Genomic DNA, 18,173 nt, shown 5'->3' on the forward strand with positions numbered 1-18,173 from the left:
ACGACCAAAAAGATAAATGTCCTTGAGTGGCCCAGTCAGAGCCGTGCCCTAAATCCACCTGAAAATCTCTGGCATGACTTGAAGTTTCCTGTCCATCAATGTTCCCCATGCAACTTGACTGAGCTTGAACAGTTTTGTCCAGAAGAATGGGCAAATATTGCCCAATCAAGGTGTGAAAGGTTGGCAGAGACCTATCCCAACAGACTCACAGCTGTAATTGCTGTCAAAGGAGCTTCCTCCAAGTATGAACTCAGGGGGGTGGACACTTGTCCAACCAACATATTCTAGTTTTGTATTATTAATTAATTTTATGAAATTTGTAGAATTTGCTATTCAATTGGAAGTTGTGGGTTCCGATGTGTAAATGAAGGTGGAAAAAGTCTGGTTTGATGCAATTTAATTCACGGCTGAGGCAACACAAGGTGAAAAATTTGAAAGGGGGTGTAGAATTTATATAAAAACCACCTTTAGAGGCCATTTTTCCCCGCAAGCGGGGGTTGGCCTTTTTCGGGAACCGTGGTTGTTGTTGTTTTTCGGTCCCCTTTTTGAAGCAATGTTTTACGGACGGATGCCCTTCCTGATGCCAACCCTTTTTGCCGCCTTTAGCGACAAACAGGGAATTACCAGTGAACTGGTACTCAATTAGCCGACCTCGGAAGGATGACAGGCTGAGTCAACCCCCCTGGTGTTAATTCAGCGATCGACCGGGATTCGAACCCAGGATCCTGGGATCCTAAGCCGGCACCCTAGCCGCTAGCCCAACACCAGGGATCAACTACATCTGTAGAATTTATATGGGCACTGTATATACATATATATATTTATATACGTCATGATTTTTCAACATATGGTTTTTTTAAATGACCAAGGAAAAGCAAAATAGACATGCAGAGATAGTTCAAGATAAGCTGTGTTGCTGCAAACCTTTCAGGAAATACATGTAGCAAACAACAGAGTAATTATAAATTAAAATTGCCTCAATAATCCAGAGATTAGTTGTTCATTGTATCCGGATATAGCTGCATCTTGTCAGGAAGACCGCACTGTTATGAAGGAACAAGCATTCCTTCAAATCCTTTCATCCCATATTATGTTTGCCTCCTCTGCCATAAGCTACTTCATTATGAGACAGCTTAGAGTTTGTGGGCCTTAAAATGCCTGTTGTGTTGTTTGTTGTTAGAGTTTGTGGGTGGTTAAAGAAAGTTTGGATGTCAATTGTGTTTTTTTAATTGCCATTGTTTTATGTTGGAGTGAGAAGGAAAAGAGATGAGCCCATGATGATCAAAGCCAAAAAACCTTTCACTCAAATCCACTCGATGTTCATCGTTGGTCTCTGTACATGAAAATATCTACTTTCATGATGGAGGGACAGACAGACAGAAAGAGACAAACAGACATCTAGAAAACAAGTACATCAGAACAGTAAATGGAACATTTACATGACAACATTCAGATGACAAGGAAAAATAACTTGGCGCCATATTAATTTAGACAAATTATATTATCAGCTGATATTATATCTTAGCTTCCAGCATCTCCAGGAACAGCTTGTGGATAGGAACTTTGCCATCAAGCTTGACTGTGTAGAAGAAGTACACAGCGCGAGTGGCCGTTTGCCGGAGCAATGGCAATGTCATGAGCAGGCGTCCGGCACGCCGAGGGTCATCAGGATGGTCAGTGGAAGTCAAGTCCTGAAGAGCATCGTGCAATGCATCCTGCAGTCTCTGCACCCCGTTTACATCCTCCACATGCATTGCATCTGCAGGACACAAGTGGAATGTGGAGCTCACTGCATTACACATGTGCTTAGCCAACTTTAAATGCTCCATTATGCCACCCCCTCTCCACCCCCTCCCCCTACACACCTAATAATAAACTAGATATCCACAATTACAAAGCAATCGCCAAGGGCACCCTCTGCTCATTCCCATGCTTTATTTCCTCTCCTCGAAGCCCCCCCCCCCCCTGAGGTTTCTGCAGGGCACACACGGTCCACCATAAACCATTTTCTGGTGAAACTAACTAAATCCAGGATCACAGCTCACCTCTACTCATTATTTCCTCTTTTTTTCCTGCCTGTGGAACCAACTTCCACATTCTCTTAAATCTCCACCTTCCCTCCAAGTCTTCAAGACAGCTGTTCATCGCGATCTCAGATCATCCCCAATCAAAAACCATGATATTTTATATCCTCGTTAACCCCTCCCATCCCCAAGCACTCCTTCCAAATTTACAGTTTTTCTTTCCTGAGAGCTTCCTTCTGCATCCAACCTGTCATGCCATGAGTCCTTTCTTGCCCCCCCCCCCCCATGTATTGTTTGTTAAAGTCTCCCTCTATTTTGTTCTTCAACTCCACTGTTGGTGTTTACCCCATCTTTCTTTCTTTTTCTTTCTTTCTCTTTCTCTTTCTCTTTCTCTCTCTCTCCATTTGTTCTGTTGTGTCCTGAGTCATTCAGTGTTCTACCTCCTCTACGAACCTCTCTGTATTCAAATAAAGGGGGGGGGGGGTAAGCTTCCCCCAGCACCCGCAGTCCAATGATGGCCATACATTGTTTTTCAGACCGCCATATGGCCTTGACCTTCAACATTTAGCGATAGAGAGTGTAAATTACAAAAATGTGTTACCATCTACAATGTATCCAAAAGACTCAATCTCATTAAAATCAAAGGAAAATTATTCAAGTTATGATCAAAAAAGTGTCTTTTGTTAGGTCACAATCTGAAAAAAAGTCGGTCAAAGACACAAATGAAATATCAGGTGCACAACTTCAGTGCACTTACGCTATTATGATGTAAGAATCAAGTACCCTATTATTCCAAGACCATGCCGTCTTTGGGATTCCGCATTGGCAAAATTGAGTGACGACAAAAAAAAAGCGTTTTTTTTTTCAGACCACCATTTGACCTTGACCTTTAAACCAGAGGGATATGATGCAAATTAATCATAAAGTTGCCTTACTCTATGCTATGTAACAAGGGAAATTTTGTTCCGATCACACAAACCGTAGTCGAGTTATGGTGAAAAATGTTAAATTATCAATAATTAAGTCATGACCTTAAAATTAGGTCAAGGTAAAAAAAAAAGAAGTATGAGAATAAAAGTATGGGAAAAATGGGAATAAAACACTTTTTATTCCCATTATTGAGGCAAAATTTCATTCCAAAAGTCAGAGCTGGCTCCAAGATACAGATCGGACATTGGCAGAAAAGGGAAGAAAAACATAGAGGCAACACCCCTAGTGCTCACCTGGTAGAATAAACAGTATACTGCACTGACTGAAGGTATTTTAAACCAATTTCAATGGTTGCTGGAAGACTGGGCAGCATGTAGAATCATACTAACATCATCATAAGACTTTAAACAAACAAACGAAAAAATATCTATTTTGGGGGGCAACCCAACACTCCTACCCCAACCCCGTATACCTCCTCAGACCCCAAAATTTCTAATGCCTCGAACAAACATTGGTACATTACGGGTGATGAAAGTTGTGGTGAAGTTTCATCGAGATTGCTTTTGTAGTTTCTGAGAAGAAAGCAACCAGTTCTGAGAAACCTGGACCCACTTTGACCCCCCATACTCCCCCTTAGACTTCGATTTTCTTAGTGCTGTGAGCAAACTTCGGTACATCATGGGTCATGAAGGTTGTGGTCAAGTTTCATCGAAATAGTGTATGTAGTTTCAGAGAAAAAAAGCAAATTCCTATTTTGGAGGGTGAAACCTAGATCCACTTTGACCCCGGTAAACCCCCTTAGACCCCGATTTTTTAAATGCCGTGAACAAACTTTAGTCACAACACAACGAATATCATTTGTGCCAAGTTTGGTCACAATCCCTTCAGCGGTTTCGGAGAAGAAGTTTCAAGTTTTTATGGGCGGAAGGACTGACAGACTGACGGACGGACGGACGGACGAAACGGCATCGCATAAGCTCCCCTGAACTTCGTTCCATGTGAGCTAAAAAAAAAACACAGGGAAACAGGCGTTAAAACATAACCTCCGTCCACTTTTTGTGGAAGTCCACGTCCACCATTTTGTAAAATGACTGAATTGAGTAGCAAACGTCAGTAGCGAATCAACTAAAATAGAACAAATAGAGAGTTCATAGAACGCCTCACCCCATGCAGTCTTGAGAAAAAGAACATGCTCTTTTAAACTCTTGCTTTGCTTTTCCGAGCACGATCTATATTAGCTTTGTACATGAACTTTGTATTACAGGTATGATTGCAACCATACAAAGCCAATGGGTCATATGAAAGTCCAGAGCTGAACCTTCTGCCTACTATTCTCGGACAACCTACCCTCAAAGCACGAGGCAAATTTGATTTGTCAAAACGGCAAAAACATTTGCCCAAGTACTGCTAAAATGAAGGTTTTGGGAATGGCAAACTTCAGGAGTTTATTACCGATGATGCACCATCTTTTACACTACCCCATATAACATACTACATTAGTTATTCATGCTTGTTGTTTGTGTCCCTTATGACATCCCTAAATCCAGTAAGTTTCCTGTTTGGAATGATTTTCAATTTGTTTGACCGCCAGTTTAAAACAATTACTTTACTCCTCTGTGCACATGCGCATTCGGGACGAGATGTCGTACGATTTGCAAAATTCAGAGCCAAAGTACTGCCAAATTGCAGGTTAGTGTTCCGATTCATGTTCCGATTCGTGTTCCACAGTGTTCCAAATATAATATTCATTTGAAATGAATTAGTTCCACGATCGTAGGAATAGACTGATGGAATGAGATGCAATTGCTTACTTAATCCCACTTGATGCTACACGCGTGGGGTAATAAACTGGCATGGGAGGTCACAAAAGCATCGTGCATCACACCACTATAATAGCATTACCCAATCTGACGCTTACTTTGCACATTGTGGGAGAGAAAGCACCTTCACGGGATGGTCTCAATCGAGGCACGATTTACCTCTCACGAATGATGGCATTGCACTGCATTGATAGGTAATCTGGCTCCCACGACAACCTAAACTCTGTTATAAGTACCACTTTGGTATCTCACTGATCAAACTCAATTGACATCCTGATAATTAGTACAATAAGCCATTTGACGCAGTGAAGGAAAATTATTTTCAGGAACAAGAGGCCAAAGCTCGTTTATATTTGCGGCAGGTCAAAATGTGATGCAGAGAATGGCATCAGCCTTTGGAGAAGATAAAGAATCGATCCGCAACCATTTTCTTCATCAATTGTGAGCAGAATTGATACATCCTTGCAGTTGCACTCCCCTCAAATTTCTTCCATATTCCGACGGTCTATGATGTGGTGCTACCAACATTAGTACTTCTGCGAAACTACGAAAGCACCTTTTAAAACCCTTGAGCATTGAATAATTAAACCATTTTCTAAACTGGGGGTTTTCTTTCAAATAAAGCACTCTAATAAATTGAAAAGTACACATCTTTTATCCCACTTTCCTCACCAGAATTGGCCAAGGCAATTGCTTTCAGTGTAACAAACTCTTCACGTCCAAAATCCAAGATCTGGTACTTAGCAACGAGTTGGAGCAGCGAGACTGTGAGATCGACCAGGCCAGCCCTCCGTGCAAACTCCCCATCCACCACGTAGTCTTCAGCGAAAACAAGCTCTCCAGGACGTGCCAGAGAACGGAATGCGACACCCAGCACCAACACCTCCATCCAGGCACTTTGGAGGAGTCGCATCTGGTCACCCAGTGAGAGGGCTGAGAAGCCTAAGGGTGGTTGGTACAAGCCATGGCACAAGGCATTCTTATAACATGATACACCTGCAGAGAGGCAACTCTTCACAAACGCTACACCACACAAAATGTGCAGCAGAAACAGGAACGTAGAATACAGCAGTTGGGATTCAGATGAAATAAGGCACGGTTCAGACAGGTGCGTACGCAATGTATGGGAGGGATTGGGATCGTACGAATGATACCCAAATGTTAACTAGTAATTATCATATTATTTGCAATTCTCAATTCCTTTATCTTCCGAGTTTTTATCTCAACCTGATGTTTTTGCTATTGCCACCAAATGCATTCACCTTTATGTTGTCCAATTAAATATGAGTGAGAAGCATGGTAACGTAAGTCATATACAAATACCAGGTACGTGTTTGGCCCAACTGATGATAACCACAAGCTGGCGGTCAGCAAGATCGCACAGTGTGGTGAGGGCTTTGACGCTGCTGTCAGGCACCGTGGGATCCGGCATCGCAAACATCTTTTCAGGTTCAGCAACCAGCAGGTGTGAGATCACGCGGTTTACTGAGAGCAAAGAGGGAAATGCAAAAAAAAGGTCTTCAGAAGCATAATGTAAACAAATAAATTCACAAATCAAACTGCTGTGGAGGAAGGTGGACTGAAAGGCTTGCTGCCGATGTACCAGGGAGCTGGGTATGTGATGGCGTTCAAGGTTGATATACCCTGCAAGCTTGGCAAGTGATGCCAAATGAGCAACGTTTCAAAACACATCACGCTCAGCTTATAGAGGTGACATCTGACACATCCTGACCGGCCTCCCGGTTGGTGAATGGTGATGAACAAATGTCTGCCGCACTTATATCACATTATAGGTTCCAGTAAAAAGACATTTCAAAAACATGTCTGCAAATTAAGTTTCACTGAACATACTGTAAGGGGTTAAGCAGTTGGTTCATGTCTGTCTGTCTGTCTCTCTGTCTGTCCATCCTATCGGTTTATGATGGAGGAACAGCCTACTTAAATTGAATGTTATATTTTGAACACAAATGACAACATGAATGGAAAGACAAGTGTTTCGTTTTACAGTACATTGGCTCTAAATTCGTCCTGATCGCACATGCACAGGGAGGAGTGAGATAATTTTTTTACTGTCTGCCTGCCTAGCAGTCAAGCAAAATGGAAAAACATTCTAAAGCGGAAACTTACTGTTTTTAAGGATGTCATAATGGACACAAACAACAGGCAAGAGGAACAAATGATTCCCTACCCAAAGATAGGGTGATGTAATAGGCCCTGGTAGAGAAAAGACTTCCATCCGCAGCTCAATGGAATACTGTTCCCCCCTCTGGGCCGGTGCTCCTGCCTCACACCTAGCTCGGCTTCATGCTGTTGAAACCAAAGCTTTCAGAATCATTGGAATCTCCTACAATGAAGCTAACTCCTCGGGCCTTTCACTCACTCACCACAGGCAGGTTGGTGGTCTTTCTGTCTTCTACCGACTCCTCTCCGGCCTTGCTCCCCCAGCTCTCTCTGTGCTCTGTCCCCTAAATATTCCTACAGGTCGCACAAGATCTGCCTGCAACCCTCTTATGGTTAAACTGCCAAAATCAAGACTCTCTGCTCACCTTCACTCTTTCATTCCCCTTTTCTCCCGCCTCTGGAACAAACTCCCCCACTCCCTTCAATCCCACTCCTCCCTCCAGGTCATTAAATCAGCTGTTCACAACCATCTCTTATCTTCCCCCATCCAAAACCTTGATCTTTTCTACCCTCGCTAATTCACCCCAGATACAATTTTTTGAAATTCCAACTTCTTTCCTGGAAGTCCTTGCAGTGTCCATATGTTTTCTACCTCTCCCACCTCCCCCCAAGCCCTCTCCCTCCCACAGTTCTCACGATGTCCCTGCTCTCAAATGTTGTGTTTGTGTCCTTCCCTCTCTCTCCCCATCTTGTCTACTGCTCCCCTTATTTTGTGTTTTATGTGTCGGTTTGACTTTTTGTGTGATTAATGTTAGCTCTTTCACGAGCCTCGATGTTGTATACAAAAAAATATAAAAATATAAAAATATAAAAAATAAAAAACGGTTGTAAAACCCAGAATTAATTAATTAATTATATATATATATATATATATGTATTTATGTATAATTATACTAGCCGAAACCCGTGGAACATCCACGGGAGTATGTGGTGTATGGATAGAGTGTACCATTATGGATGGCATAGGGGAGCGCTCATGGGATCTTCTTCTTCCGTTAAGCTCCAATTTTTTCTCTTTAAGTTAAGTCCAATCAGTCCTCTCTGCTCGAAGTGCTCAGGCCATGCCTTCCCGCTCTCATACTTTTATTTCCGTTCGGTGTAGAAAGAGATTGACATATTGTTCGTCTGTTTTCAGCTCGTTATCTTTAAGCTTCCTTACGTCTCGCCACCTGCTACACCTCTCTGAGTTACGAGGATTTATGCAACGCACCCCGAGTATCGCAACGTCACTCCATTTAACTTTATTAAAATGACGATAAAGACGTTTCCTTATATATCCTAATTTAAAATGTTCAAGGGAATAAAAAGACCATTTGGTTCACACCACCCATGTTCACACCACTTGACTGTCCAATCAGCGGATGGCTCGCATCGCCTTCGCCCAGCAGACGCCAATACGGCGGCGTCGTAAGATGGCGTCGTATCGGCAGTTAATCGGATGCTTTTGGGCCCCAAAGTCGACTAATTCAGATTTTTCGAGTGTGGCTGTATGTGATAAACAAAGAGCGCGGTTCGTATATGGTAAATCCATTAGTGCCGTGGGCAGCGGGTCACTGGGTGCGGCGTAAAAGGGATAACAAAGTCGAGTCCTTACGCTATTATTATATAGATACATATATCTATATATGTATCTATATAATAATAGTATAATAATAGATATATATATCTATTATATATCTAGATATATATATCTAGATATAATAATAGATATATATATCTATATAATATATGTATCTATATAATAGTGCGAGCGGGTCACTGGGTGCGGCGTAAAAGGGATAACAAAGTCGAGTCCTTACGCTATTATTATATAGATACATATATCTATATAATAATAGCGTAAGGACTCGACTTTGTTATCCCTTTTACGCCGCACCCAGTGACCCGATGCCCACGGCACGAATGGATTTACGATCTACGAACCTCGCTCTTTGTTTATCACGTACAGCCATACTCGAAAAATCTGAATTAGCCGACGTTGGGGCCCAAAAGCATCCGATTAACTGCCGATACGACGCCATCTTACGACGCCATCGTATTGGCGTCTGCTGGGCGAAGGCGAAGCGAGCCGTCCGCTGATTGGACAGTCGAGTGGTGTGAACATGGGTGGTGTGAACCAAATGGTCTTTTTATTCCCTTGAACATTTTAAATTAGGATATATAAGGAAACGTCTTTATCGTCATTTTAATAAAGTTAAATGGAGTGACGTTTTGGAAACGTTTTTTGAAGTTTGAAGTTTTTTCGAATCGAAGTGAAGAAGTTTTTGAAGTTTTGATTTTGGAAACGTTAAATGGAGAAACAGTTTCACAGGAAGAGAATGCGATGCGATGAAGAAGAATCCATCTTTATTTTATTTTTTTGAACCACAAAAGATTGAAGCTCCACGAAGTCAAGAATGTGAAACTACGTGAATGTAATAAAATAAAAATGTACATAAACGACACAGTTCTATGAAACAGTTTCACAGGAAGAGAATGCGATGCGATGCGATGAAGAAGAATCCATCTTTATTTTATTTTTTTGAACCACAAAAGATTGAAGCCCCACGAAGTCAAGAATGTGAAACTACGTGAATGTAATAAAATAAAAATATACATAAACGACACAGTTCTATGGAATTTTAAATCGATTCATTTTCACATGAAGAAAATGAGGCGCAGATGAAGAAGATGACTGCATCACCGGAATTCACCTCAGGTTTTTGGCGTATCTTTCAAGTTGTCGTGATTTTGTGAAAATCCTGAATATTCCTTTGGTTTTGTCGACACGTTTTGTTGAGAAGACGATCAACAAAACATTTTCCTTTTTGATTGACAGGTTACAAATGTGTTCTTGAATAGCCGAAATGTCGCGTTTTTTAATTCAAGTTGAATAGGTCTTGAGGCCTTTATTAATAATCTTCTATTATATAATAATAGCGTAAGGACTCGATTTTGTTATCCCTTTTACGGCGCACCCAGTGACCCGATGCCCACGGCACTAATGGATTTATGATCTACGAACCGCGCTCTTTGTTTATCACGTACAGACATACTCGAAAAATCTGAATTAGCCGACGTTGGGGCCCAAAAGCATCCGATTAACTGCCGATACGATGCCATCTTACGACGCCATCGTATCGGCGTCTGCTGGGTGAAGGCGAAGCAAGCCGTCCGCTGATTGGACAGGCAAAGGCGAAAGCAAGCCGTCCACTGAGTGGACAATCCAGAGCATGCATTTGTGCCGGTGTCGGCGATCGTTGTTCATATACTCACTCTTCATTCTCATCTTTCTTCCTAACTCTTACTCGGACAAGCAAATCCCCTATGCCATCCATAATGGTACACTCTATCCATACACCACATCCTCCCTTCCGTGGATGTTCCACGGGTTTCAGCTAGTTTATAATAATAAAAGGCAGTGTCCATCCGTCCATCCGTCTGTCTGTCTGTCTGTCTACTCCATAACTCCAAAACTAGGCAACCTAGCAGCTCCAAATTTTGCATGCATACACCATCTCCCTACCCCTTCACATCTCACCCCTTCCCTCCCTCCCCCTTCCTTCCCCTCTCCTCACCCCTTCCCTCCTCTTCCCTCCTCACCTCTGCTCCTCTCCCTCCCTCCTCTCCTCCCCCCTCATTCATATTCCCGTCAGGAAGAGACTCATTGTTACCTGGCAGCGCCGGGTATTTTTGCTAGTCTATCTTCTATCTATCTATCTTCTATCTATACTTATTTATATATAAATAAAAGAAAGTTTTTGTTTGTTTGTCTGCACGCGCTAATCTCCTGAACGGTGAAAGATAGGAGGAAACCTCTGAAACTAAAAATGTCGGGACGGGCCCCGGGAAGGTTATAGGCTGGGTGGCGAGGCCGGTCGAGGCCGCCTCGGCTGGGCTGGGCCCATTGCGCAATAAATCTTCTTCCTCTTTCAAAATTCTCTTCAAGTACAACTTATGCATTTAATAGGAATATATGACTGATTGCAACACATGCTTTCAATGATTGCATCTCGCGGGGCCCGACAGAAGAAAGAACAAGGAATCGTTGAGCACCAACTGATACTGGGCTCACGTCAGACCTATGTACAGAAAATTAAATTCATTCAAAAAGAACCCGGGCAACGCCGGGGGCATTCAGCTAGTCGATAATAATAAAAGGCAGTGTCCGTCCGTCTCCTCCATAACTCCAAAACCATGAAATCTAGCGGCCCCAAACTTTGCATGCATACACCTGGAACTCCAACAGATTGCAAGGATGAACACTGGGTGTTTGGGTGTGTTATAACACCCTTTTTGAAGATGAATAACGAGGTGCTCATAAGAGGAAAAAAAACGATGTGGTGGCTTACCAATACGGCGGCCCGCCATCTTGGTCAGCCCACTGCACCTCGCTGGGTTCTTAAGCTGCCATTTGTTTCGGCCTACTAAAACGTGCTTTGCCTTGGAAACACGATCGATAATAATCATTACATAATTGAAGTATATCATCAAAATCGGGATTCGGATATGAATATGTAGTAGTACTACAGTGGATGCTGTGGAGTAAATAATATCCAAATCTGGAGTGAAATCTGACAAAATTTACCATAATCGAGCGATTTTATAACTAAGTGTATATATGCATTTATTTAAGTGAGGCTGTGATTCTCATTCTGGGGTTAGTTGTTTTTTATTTATTTAACTTAATAATAATTTTTACTTAATTCAGACTTCCATGGGATAGGGTGTCACTCCATTGTACCTGCGATCTGATTTTAAAATTCCTCGGCCATTTCAACCAGAAGCAATCAGCATGCTATCGCTTGCCAAGCCAGCCATTCCTTATCACCAATTTAGTTGGAGTGATTGCTGGAGTGCTAAAGCCGCTTCGTCAGGGCTCTTAATGAATTAGTCACAAGGCCGGGGAAGTTTAGGTGTGTTATAACACCCTTTTTGAATTTTTATTTTTTTATTTTTTACTTAATTCCATTCACACTTCCATGGGATAGAGTGTCTCTCCACTGTAACTGCGATCTGTTTTTAAAATTCCTCGGCCATTTCAACCAGAAGCAATCAGTTTGCTATCTCTTGCAAAGCCAGCCGTTCCTTGTCACCCATTTTGTTGGGGCGCTTGCTGGAGTGCTTACGCCACCTGCTGAGGGCTCGACAAATGAAGTCAGAAACACCTGTGTACTTAATAAATTTGTCACAAGGTCGGGGAAGTTTGGGTGTGTTATAACACTGTTGTAAAACAAAACTCAGATCTCTTCCAAGAAACGAGGTTTTATTAAACTATATCTCTACTCATCCTACAACACGGCAGAATGTAGATCATTAGTACTACAAAGAAAGCAATTCAAACAAACATCTCCTTCTAGCTTCCTGCAAGCAAGCAATTACGTTCCTGTTAAATTCCAATAGCCTCGGCATTGGGTTACAGAATGCCACCAGGCCGCGCACCGAATGGACACAACTCATGTAAGCTCCCTCAAGGTCGTCCCTTCGCCCAAATCGTCTCTTCACTCAGCTCGAGACATTACATCATATTTCATCACAAACACCTTTTTTGAATACGCTTAACGAGGTGAATCACCACTGGGTGAACACTATTCAGGCTGCTTTTGCAAGCCATGGCATTACAGCAGACAGAGCTGCCTTTTTGTTGTCAAGTCCCCACTCTTTCATTGACTAACATTTTTGTGCGATTATAGTCACTCCCCCCTCCCGCCCCCCGCTTCCTCGCTCCACCGGCCTTCCGTTCTCCCCTCCCCCTCCTCGCTCACCACCCCTCCCCACTTTCCCCCTCCACCCTCCCTTCTTCTCTCCTCCACCCTCCCTTCTCTCTCTCCCCTCCCACTCCACTCCCTTTCCTTCCCTACTCCTCACAGTTTCCCGCCCTCTCTTCCCCCCCCTCCCCCACCCCATTCCCCTTTCACCCCTTCTCCTTTGCTCGCTCCTTCCCCTTTCCTCCTTACCCTCCCCCTTCCCTCCTCCTCCTCTCCTCCCGCATCATTCATATTCCCATCAGGAAGCAACTCATTGTTACCTGGCAACGCCGGGTACTTTTGCTGATATATATATTATATATTTATATATATATATATATATATATATATATATATATATATATATATATATATATATATATATATACATACATATATATATATATATATATATATATACATATATATATATACATATATATATATACATATATATATATACATATATATATATACATATATATATATATATATATATATATATATATATATATATATATATATATATATATATATACATATATATATATATATACATATATATATATATATATATATATATATATATATATATATATATATATATATATATATATATATATATATATAATGGTATCTGTAATCTGGTTCTCCAACCTAATGAGCGGACAACATGACGTCATCGCCATGCTCCCTTCTCTGCATGGCGATGACGTCATGTTGTCCGCTCATTAGGTTGGAGAACCGGATTACAGATACCATCATTAGTAACTCCCAACCGCAACCAGGTCGACTCCATATGATGAGTGGATACCAGAGATAACGTCACCGCGTGGCAGGCGGTGCGTATCGCTCCCAGCAAGGTGCAGCAGCAGCTGTATGGGACACCTTGCTGGCGGTTCTCCACTGATGATATGAAGGTCGCATAGTGACTGATATATATATATATATATATATATATATATATATATATATATATATATATATACATATATATATAAAACACAGTTTGTGTGTGTGTGTGTGTAATGTTACCGATAGACTCCTAAACGGAGAGGCTTACGTGCTTGATATTTGACATAGACATGGCCATTGAGCGTGGGACGAACATGGCCGAACTCAAAATATTTGACGATCCATATTTTTTATTCATATTTACCTCAGCGCATTTCAGCGAAGTACCCGCTAATCTCAGCCGGTTCCAGAGCAGCTCGCTGATTCGCTCAGAGCGATCACGTGATGTTCCATTCCCGCCGCCAGACTGATTCGCTCAGAGCGATCACGTGATGTTCCATCCCGTCACACGTCACTTCACCTTTTATGCGATCGTGTTTTGTATCGATTTTGTGCGATATGAATTAAATGTCTTTGAAACAGCTGTGAAACGTCTTTCCACAACCCTTCCGTAACCGATTGGAGCAGTTTCTTGCCGCACAAAACGAGATCCGCGAAGCGAGTTGGTCGAGTCGTGCTGACCAAGATAGCGACACGGCGGCTTCACTTTTCACGGAGTATGAGCGTTCTATATATTTTCAATTCAGTGCGCCCGTGATTTGTGGCATAGACATGACCATTGGGCCTTCACGGTGTAATTTGTGCGAGGCTTTTGTCCGAGTGAGCTTGAGTCGAGAGGGCGAATGTACGGGTTGGGAATGTACGGGTCTCCCTTCCCCCGCCCGGCAACGCCGGTACTGGAGGACGTCAGAGGATCGGTGAGTCTCCAAAATCCGCTTCGTGCTGTTGCGAATATGCAGGACTATGTCCGATTGTTGTGCTGCTCTCCGACCATGAGAACTGCAACGTCCTTGTTGACTGGCCATCCCCTTCCCTCCCCCTTCCCCCTCCATCCCCCCTTCCCTTCCCCCTCCACCCTACCCCCTCCACCCTACCCCTCCCCTTCTCCCCTCCCCTCCCCCCTCCGGCCACTCCCCCCTCCCCTCCCCCCTCCCCCTCCATGATTATATCACCTTTATCTATCAATATTGTTGAAATGAAGATCGAACAGCTGTATGTTGAAATATGTTGAAAAAGTCAAAACTTTACATGGGGTGTACTTACTTTTTCACGTGACTGCATATATATATATATATATATATATATATATATATATATATATATATACACACAGTCACGTGAAAAAGTAAATTATTACTTTGTAATTACTCCATGTAAAGTTTTGACTTTTTCAACACATTTCAACATACAGCTATTTGATCTTCATTTCAACAATATTGATAGATAAAGTTGATATAATATAACAAATATCATGAAACATTTACATTTTGTAGTCCATTGTATAATTTAAATAAACATAAATGCCGATTTTGCATGTGGAAAAAGTAAGTACACCCCTACATTTATCACTACTTCAAATACCTAAAATTAGAATCAGGTGCACCAGCTCAGGTGCAAATGATTAGAACATCGTTCGAGAGAATCTTGGAGGAACCTGTCTTATTTAAACTTCAGACATTTAGTTTGGTTTGCTCTTTGTTGTTGAAGTGTGCGGCGTCACAATGCCGAGATCAAAAGAGCTCTCTGAGGCCTTCAGAAAGAAGGTTAAAGATACCTACGAGTCTGGGAAGGGATTTAAAAAGATCTCCAAACAATTTGAAATCAATCATTCGACTGTCCGGAAGATCATCTACAAGTGAAGAAGATTCCAAACAACTGCCAACTTGTTCAGGCCAGACCGCCCAAGCAAGTTCAGCCCGAGAGCAGACCGCAAGATGCTGAAAGAAGTCTCGAAGAACCCCAGAATGTCATCACGGGACCTACAGGTAGCTCTTGCCACTGTTGATGTCAAAGTGCACGAGTCTACCATTATAAAGAGGCTGCACAAATTTGATCTACATGGGAGGTGTGCCAAGAGGAAACCTTTGCTGTCCAGAAAGAACATCAGGGCAAGACTAAAGTTTGCCAATGAACACCGAGGCAAAGCCCAGCACTTCTGGAACAATGTGCTCTGGACAGATGAGTCAAAGGTAGAGCTATTTGGCCAAGGTACCAGAAGACATGTGTGGCGACCAAAGACAGCATTTGATCACAAGAACCTAATACCAACTGTAAAGCATGGTGGTGGAAATATTATGGGTTTGGGCAGCTTTGCTGCATCAGGGCTTGGGCAGCTCACCATCATAGAATCCACTATGAATTCTTCATTGTAACAGAGGGTGCTTGAGGATAATGTGAGGCCATCTGTCGGAAAGTTGAAGCACAACCGAAGGTGGACCTTGCAACATGACAATGACCCTAAACATACCAGTAAATCCACCAAGGAATGGCTGAAAAGAAAGAAATGGAGGGTTCTGGAATGGCCAAGTCAAAGTCCGGATCTAAATCCCATCGAGATGTTGTGGGGGGGATTTGAAACGAGCTGTGCATGCAAGAAACCCCTCAAACATCGCACAGCTGAAAGAATTCTGCATGGAGGAGTGGGCAAAAATTTCTCCCAGTCGATGTCAGAGACTGGTAGACAGTTATAAGAAACGCCTACTTGAGGTTGTTTCTGCCAAAGGGGGCAATACCACCTATTAGAGCCAAGGGTGTACTTACTTATTCCACATGCGAAATTTGCATTTATGTTTATTTAAATTATACAATGGACTACAAAATGTAAATGTTTCATGATATTTGTTATATTATATCAACTTTATCTATCAATATTGTTGAAATGAAGATCAAATAGCTGTATGTTGAAAAAGTCAAAACTTTACATGGGGTGTACTTACTTTTTCACGTGTATATATATATATATATATATATATATATATATATATATGTATGTATGTATGTATGTATGTATATATATATGTATATATATATATATATATATATATATATATATATATATATATATATATATATATATATATATATATGTAAATATATATATATATATATATATATATATATGTAAATATATATATATATATATATATATATATATATATATATATATATATATATATATATTGTTGCGAATATGGAATTTGGCCTCCATATCCGCTTGTAAATATTCCCCTATTTCCCCAATACTCCCCAACTATCCCCAATCCCCCATTCCCTAGTCCCATTGTCTGTAAACAACACTCTGTAGAACCGACCTCCCCCTTTTTCCCCCATTAAATGTCGTGCCCAGGTCCACCGCATCTCACGTAGACAACTTTCGGACATCTTGCTAGTTATTCTTAGTCTATGTCAGTTAAGGACTCCTTTCCATTAATTCTGACTCTTCGTTGCACCAGAATGTGATTATATGGCACCAGTAGTGAGTTTAGGACCTTCCCATACCTCCTTCCATCTTCTTCCCCAAACAACAACAACAACAACTACAGCTACAACAACAACTACAACCACGGCGCGCGGGGGGAGTGTGCGTCCTCCCACCAGCTCGGTTAGCCGCCATGACCATGCGCTCCACGGGGTTACCACGAAGGGGCTCCCTGTCAGCCCCTCGTCAAGGGCGGAGCCGGTAACCCCCCCGCATGCACCCAATGAGAAGCAACGAGCCGATTCCATCTGGGGCGGAGCTAACGAGCCGAGGGCGTGTCACTCCCCGCCGGATATACGCAGCGACTTACTGGATGTGAGGTCAGATGCGCCCCGAGCTTGAGCCTTGAGAAGACAAGAGAGCCACCTCCGAGCGCTGAGAGACCTCCTGCATCTTTTGGGCCGCGCTATCCTGTCCCTGAGCACAAGGTGCACCTTGTGCTGGCCATCGAATACCCGCTTTCCTTGCCATCAATCCCCGTGTGAGTCAGCCTTTTGTCCCGTTTATCTGTCGTCTGTTGGGGTTAATATAAGTGTGTCTAAGTGCCTGTCTTTCTATGATGTCCCTCTTGTAGTTGTAATCTAACCTTCCGCCTTAATATAATCTCCTCCGGAGGTCTTGAGAACCGTATCCCTGGTGTCGTGCCATTTTAATCCCAGCCGTGTGTCTTTTCCTTCATTGATCTAGCGTAGCGCGATTAGTCAACGTTCGGGTATAATCGGGTAACTTGTGCAGACGTGGTCATACCAAACCGCTCGGTAAATAACATCTAAGCCGCGTCTGTAACAATTGGTGTCGAGGAGTGGAATTCGAACCCGGGACTAAATTTATTAGGCCCAAATTTGTAGTAGAATCAATTCGGAGCGCGTTTCCCGCGCGAAATTATAACGGCGAAATTTGATTTTGTTATACGGAAATAAAAACCCGAATTTTGAAAGTCGCGCTATGGCAGACCAAGACAGCTGGGGTCCGGTAGGGGAGAGTGAGGCAGGGTCGGTCCAGGACCAAATTGAGGGACGCGAGGAGAGCGAAGCAGTGAGGGTGGCAGGGTCGCAAAATAGCGTTGTCACGCACGAGGTGGCCACGGCGTCCACGCCCGCGACCGTGGCAGCGCCCCTGGTGGATCCGAACCTTTTTATGTTGCAAATGAGGGCCCTTATGGAACAAATGGGTGAGCGATTGGAGGGCCAAATGGGGGTAATGGGGAACCGGATGGATG

The 18,173-nt window shown here is 42.6% G+C and overlaps 1 protein-coding gene across 1 annotated transcript in view; it reads right to left on the bottom strand.

Annotated features, from left to right (window-relative positions):
• Positions 1-802: 802 nt before the first annotated feature.
• The window catches only part of LOC137436829 (estrogen-related receptor gamma), a 58,562-nt gene continuing 41,191 nt past the window's right edge, over positions 803-18,173 (bottom strand). Inside the window, exons 6-8 of the mRNA XM_068130977.2 lie at positions 6,098-6,259; positions 5,447-5,716; positions 803-1,759 (exon numbers count right to left, since the gene is read on the bottom strand). Coding sequence (XP_067987078.1) covers positions 1,515-1,759; positions 5,447-5,716; positions 6,098-6,259 — 677 coding nt within the window. The 3' untranslated portion in view covers positions 803-1,514. The remainder of the gene's footprint in view (positions 1,760-5,446; positions 5,717-6,097; positions 6,260-18,173) is intronic.

The sequence above is a fragment of the Myxine glutinosa genome, chromosome 11 (assembly GCF_964187855.1).
Source record: "Myxine glutinosa chromosome 11, kmMyxGlut1.1, whole genome shotgun sequence".
In the NCBI taxonomy this organism is placed as follows: domain Eukaryota; kingdom Metazoa; phylum Chordata; class Myxini; order Myxiniformes; family Myxinidae; genus Myxine; species Myxine glutinosa.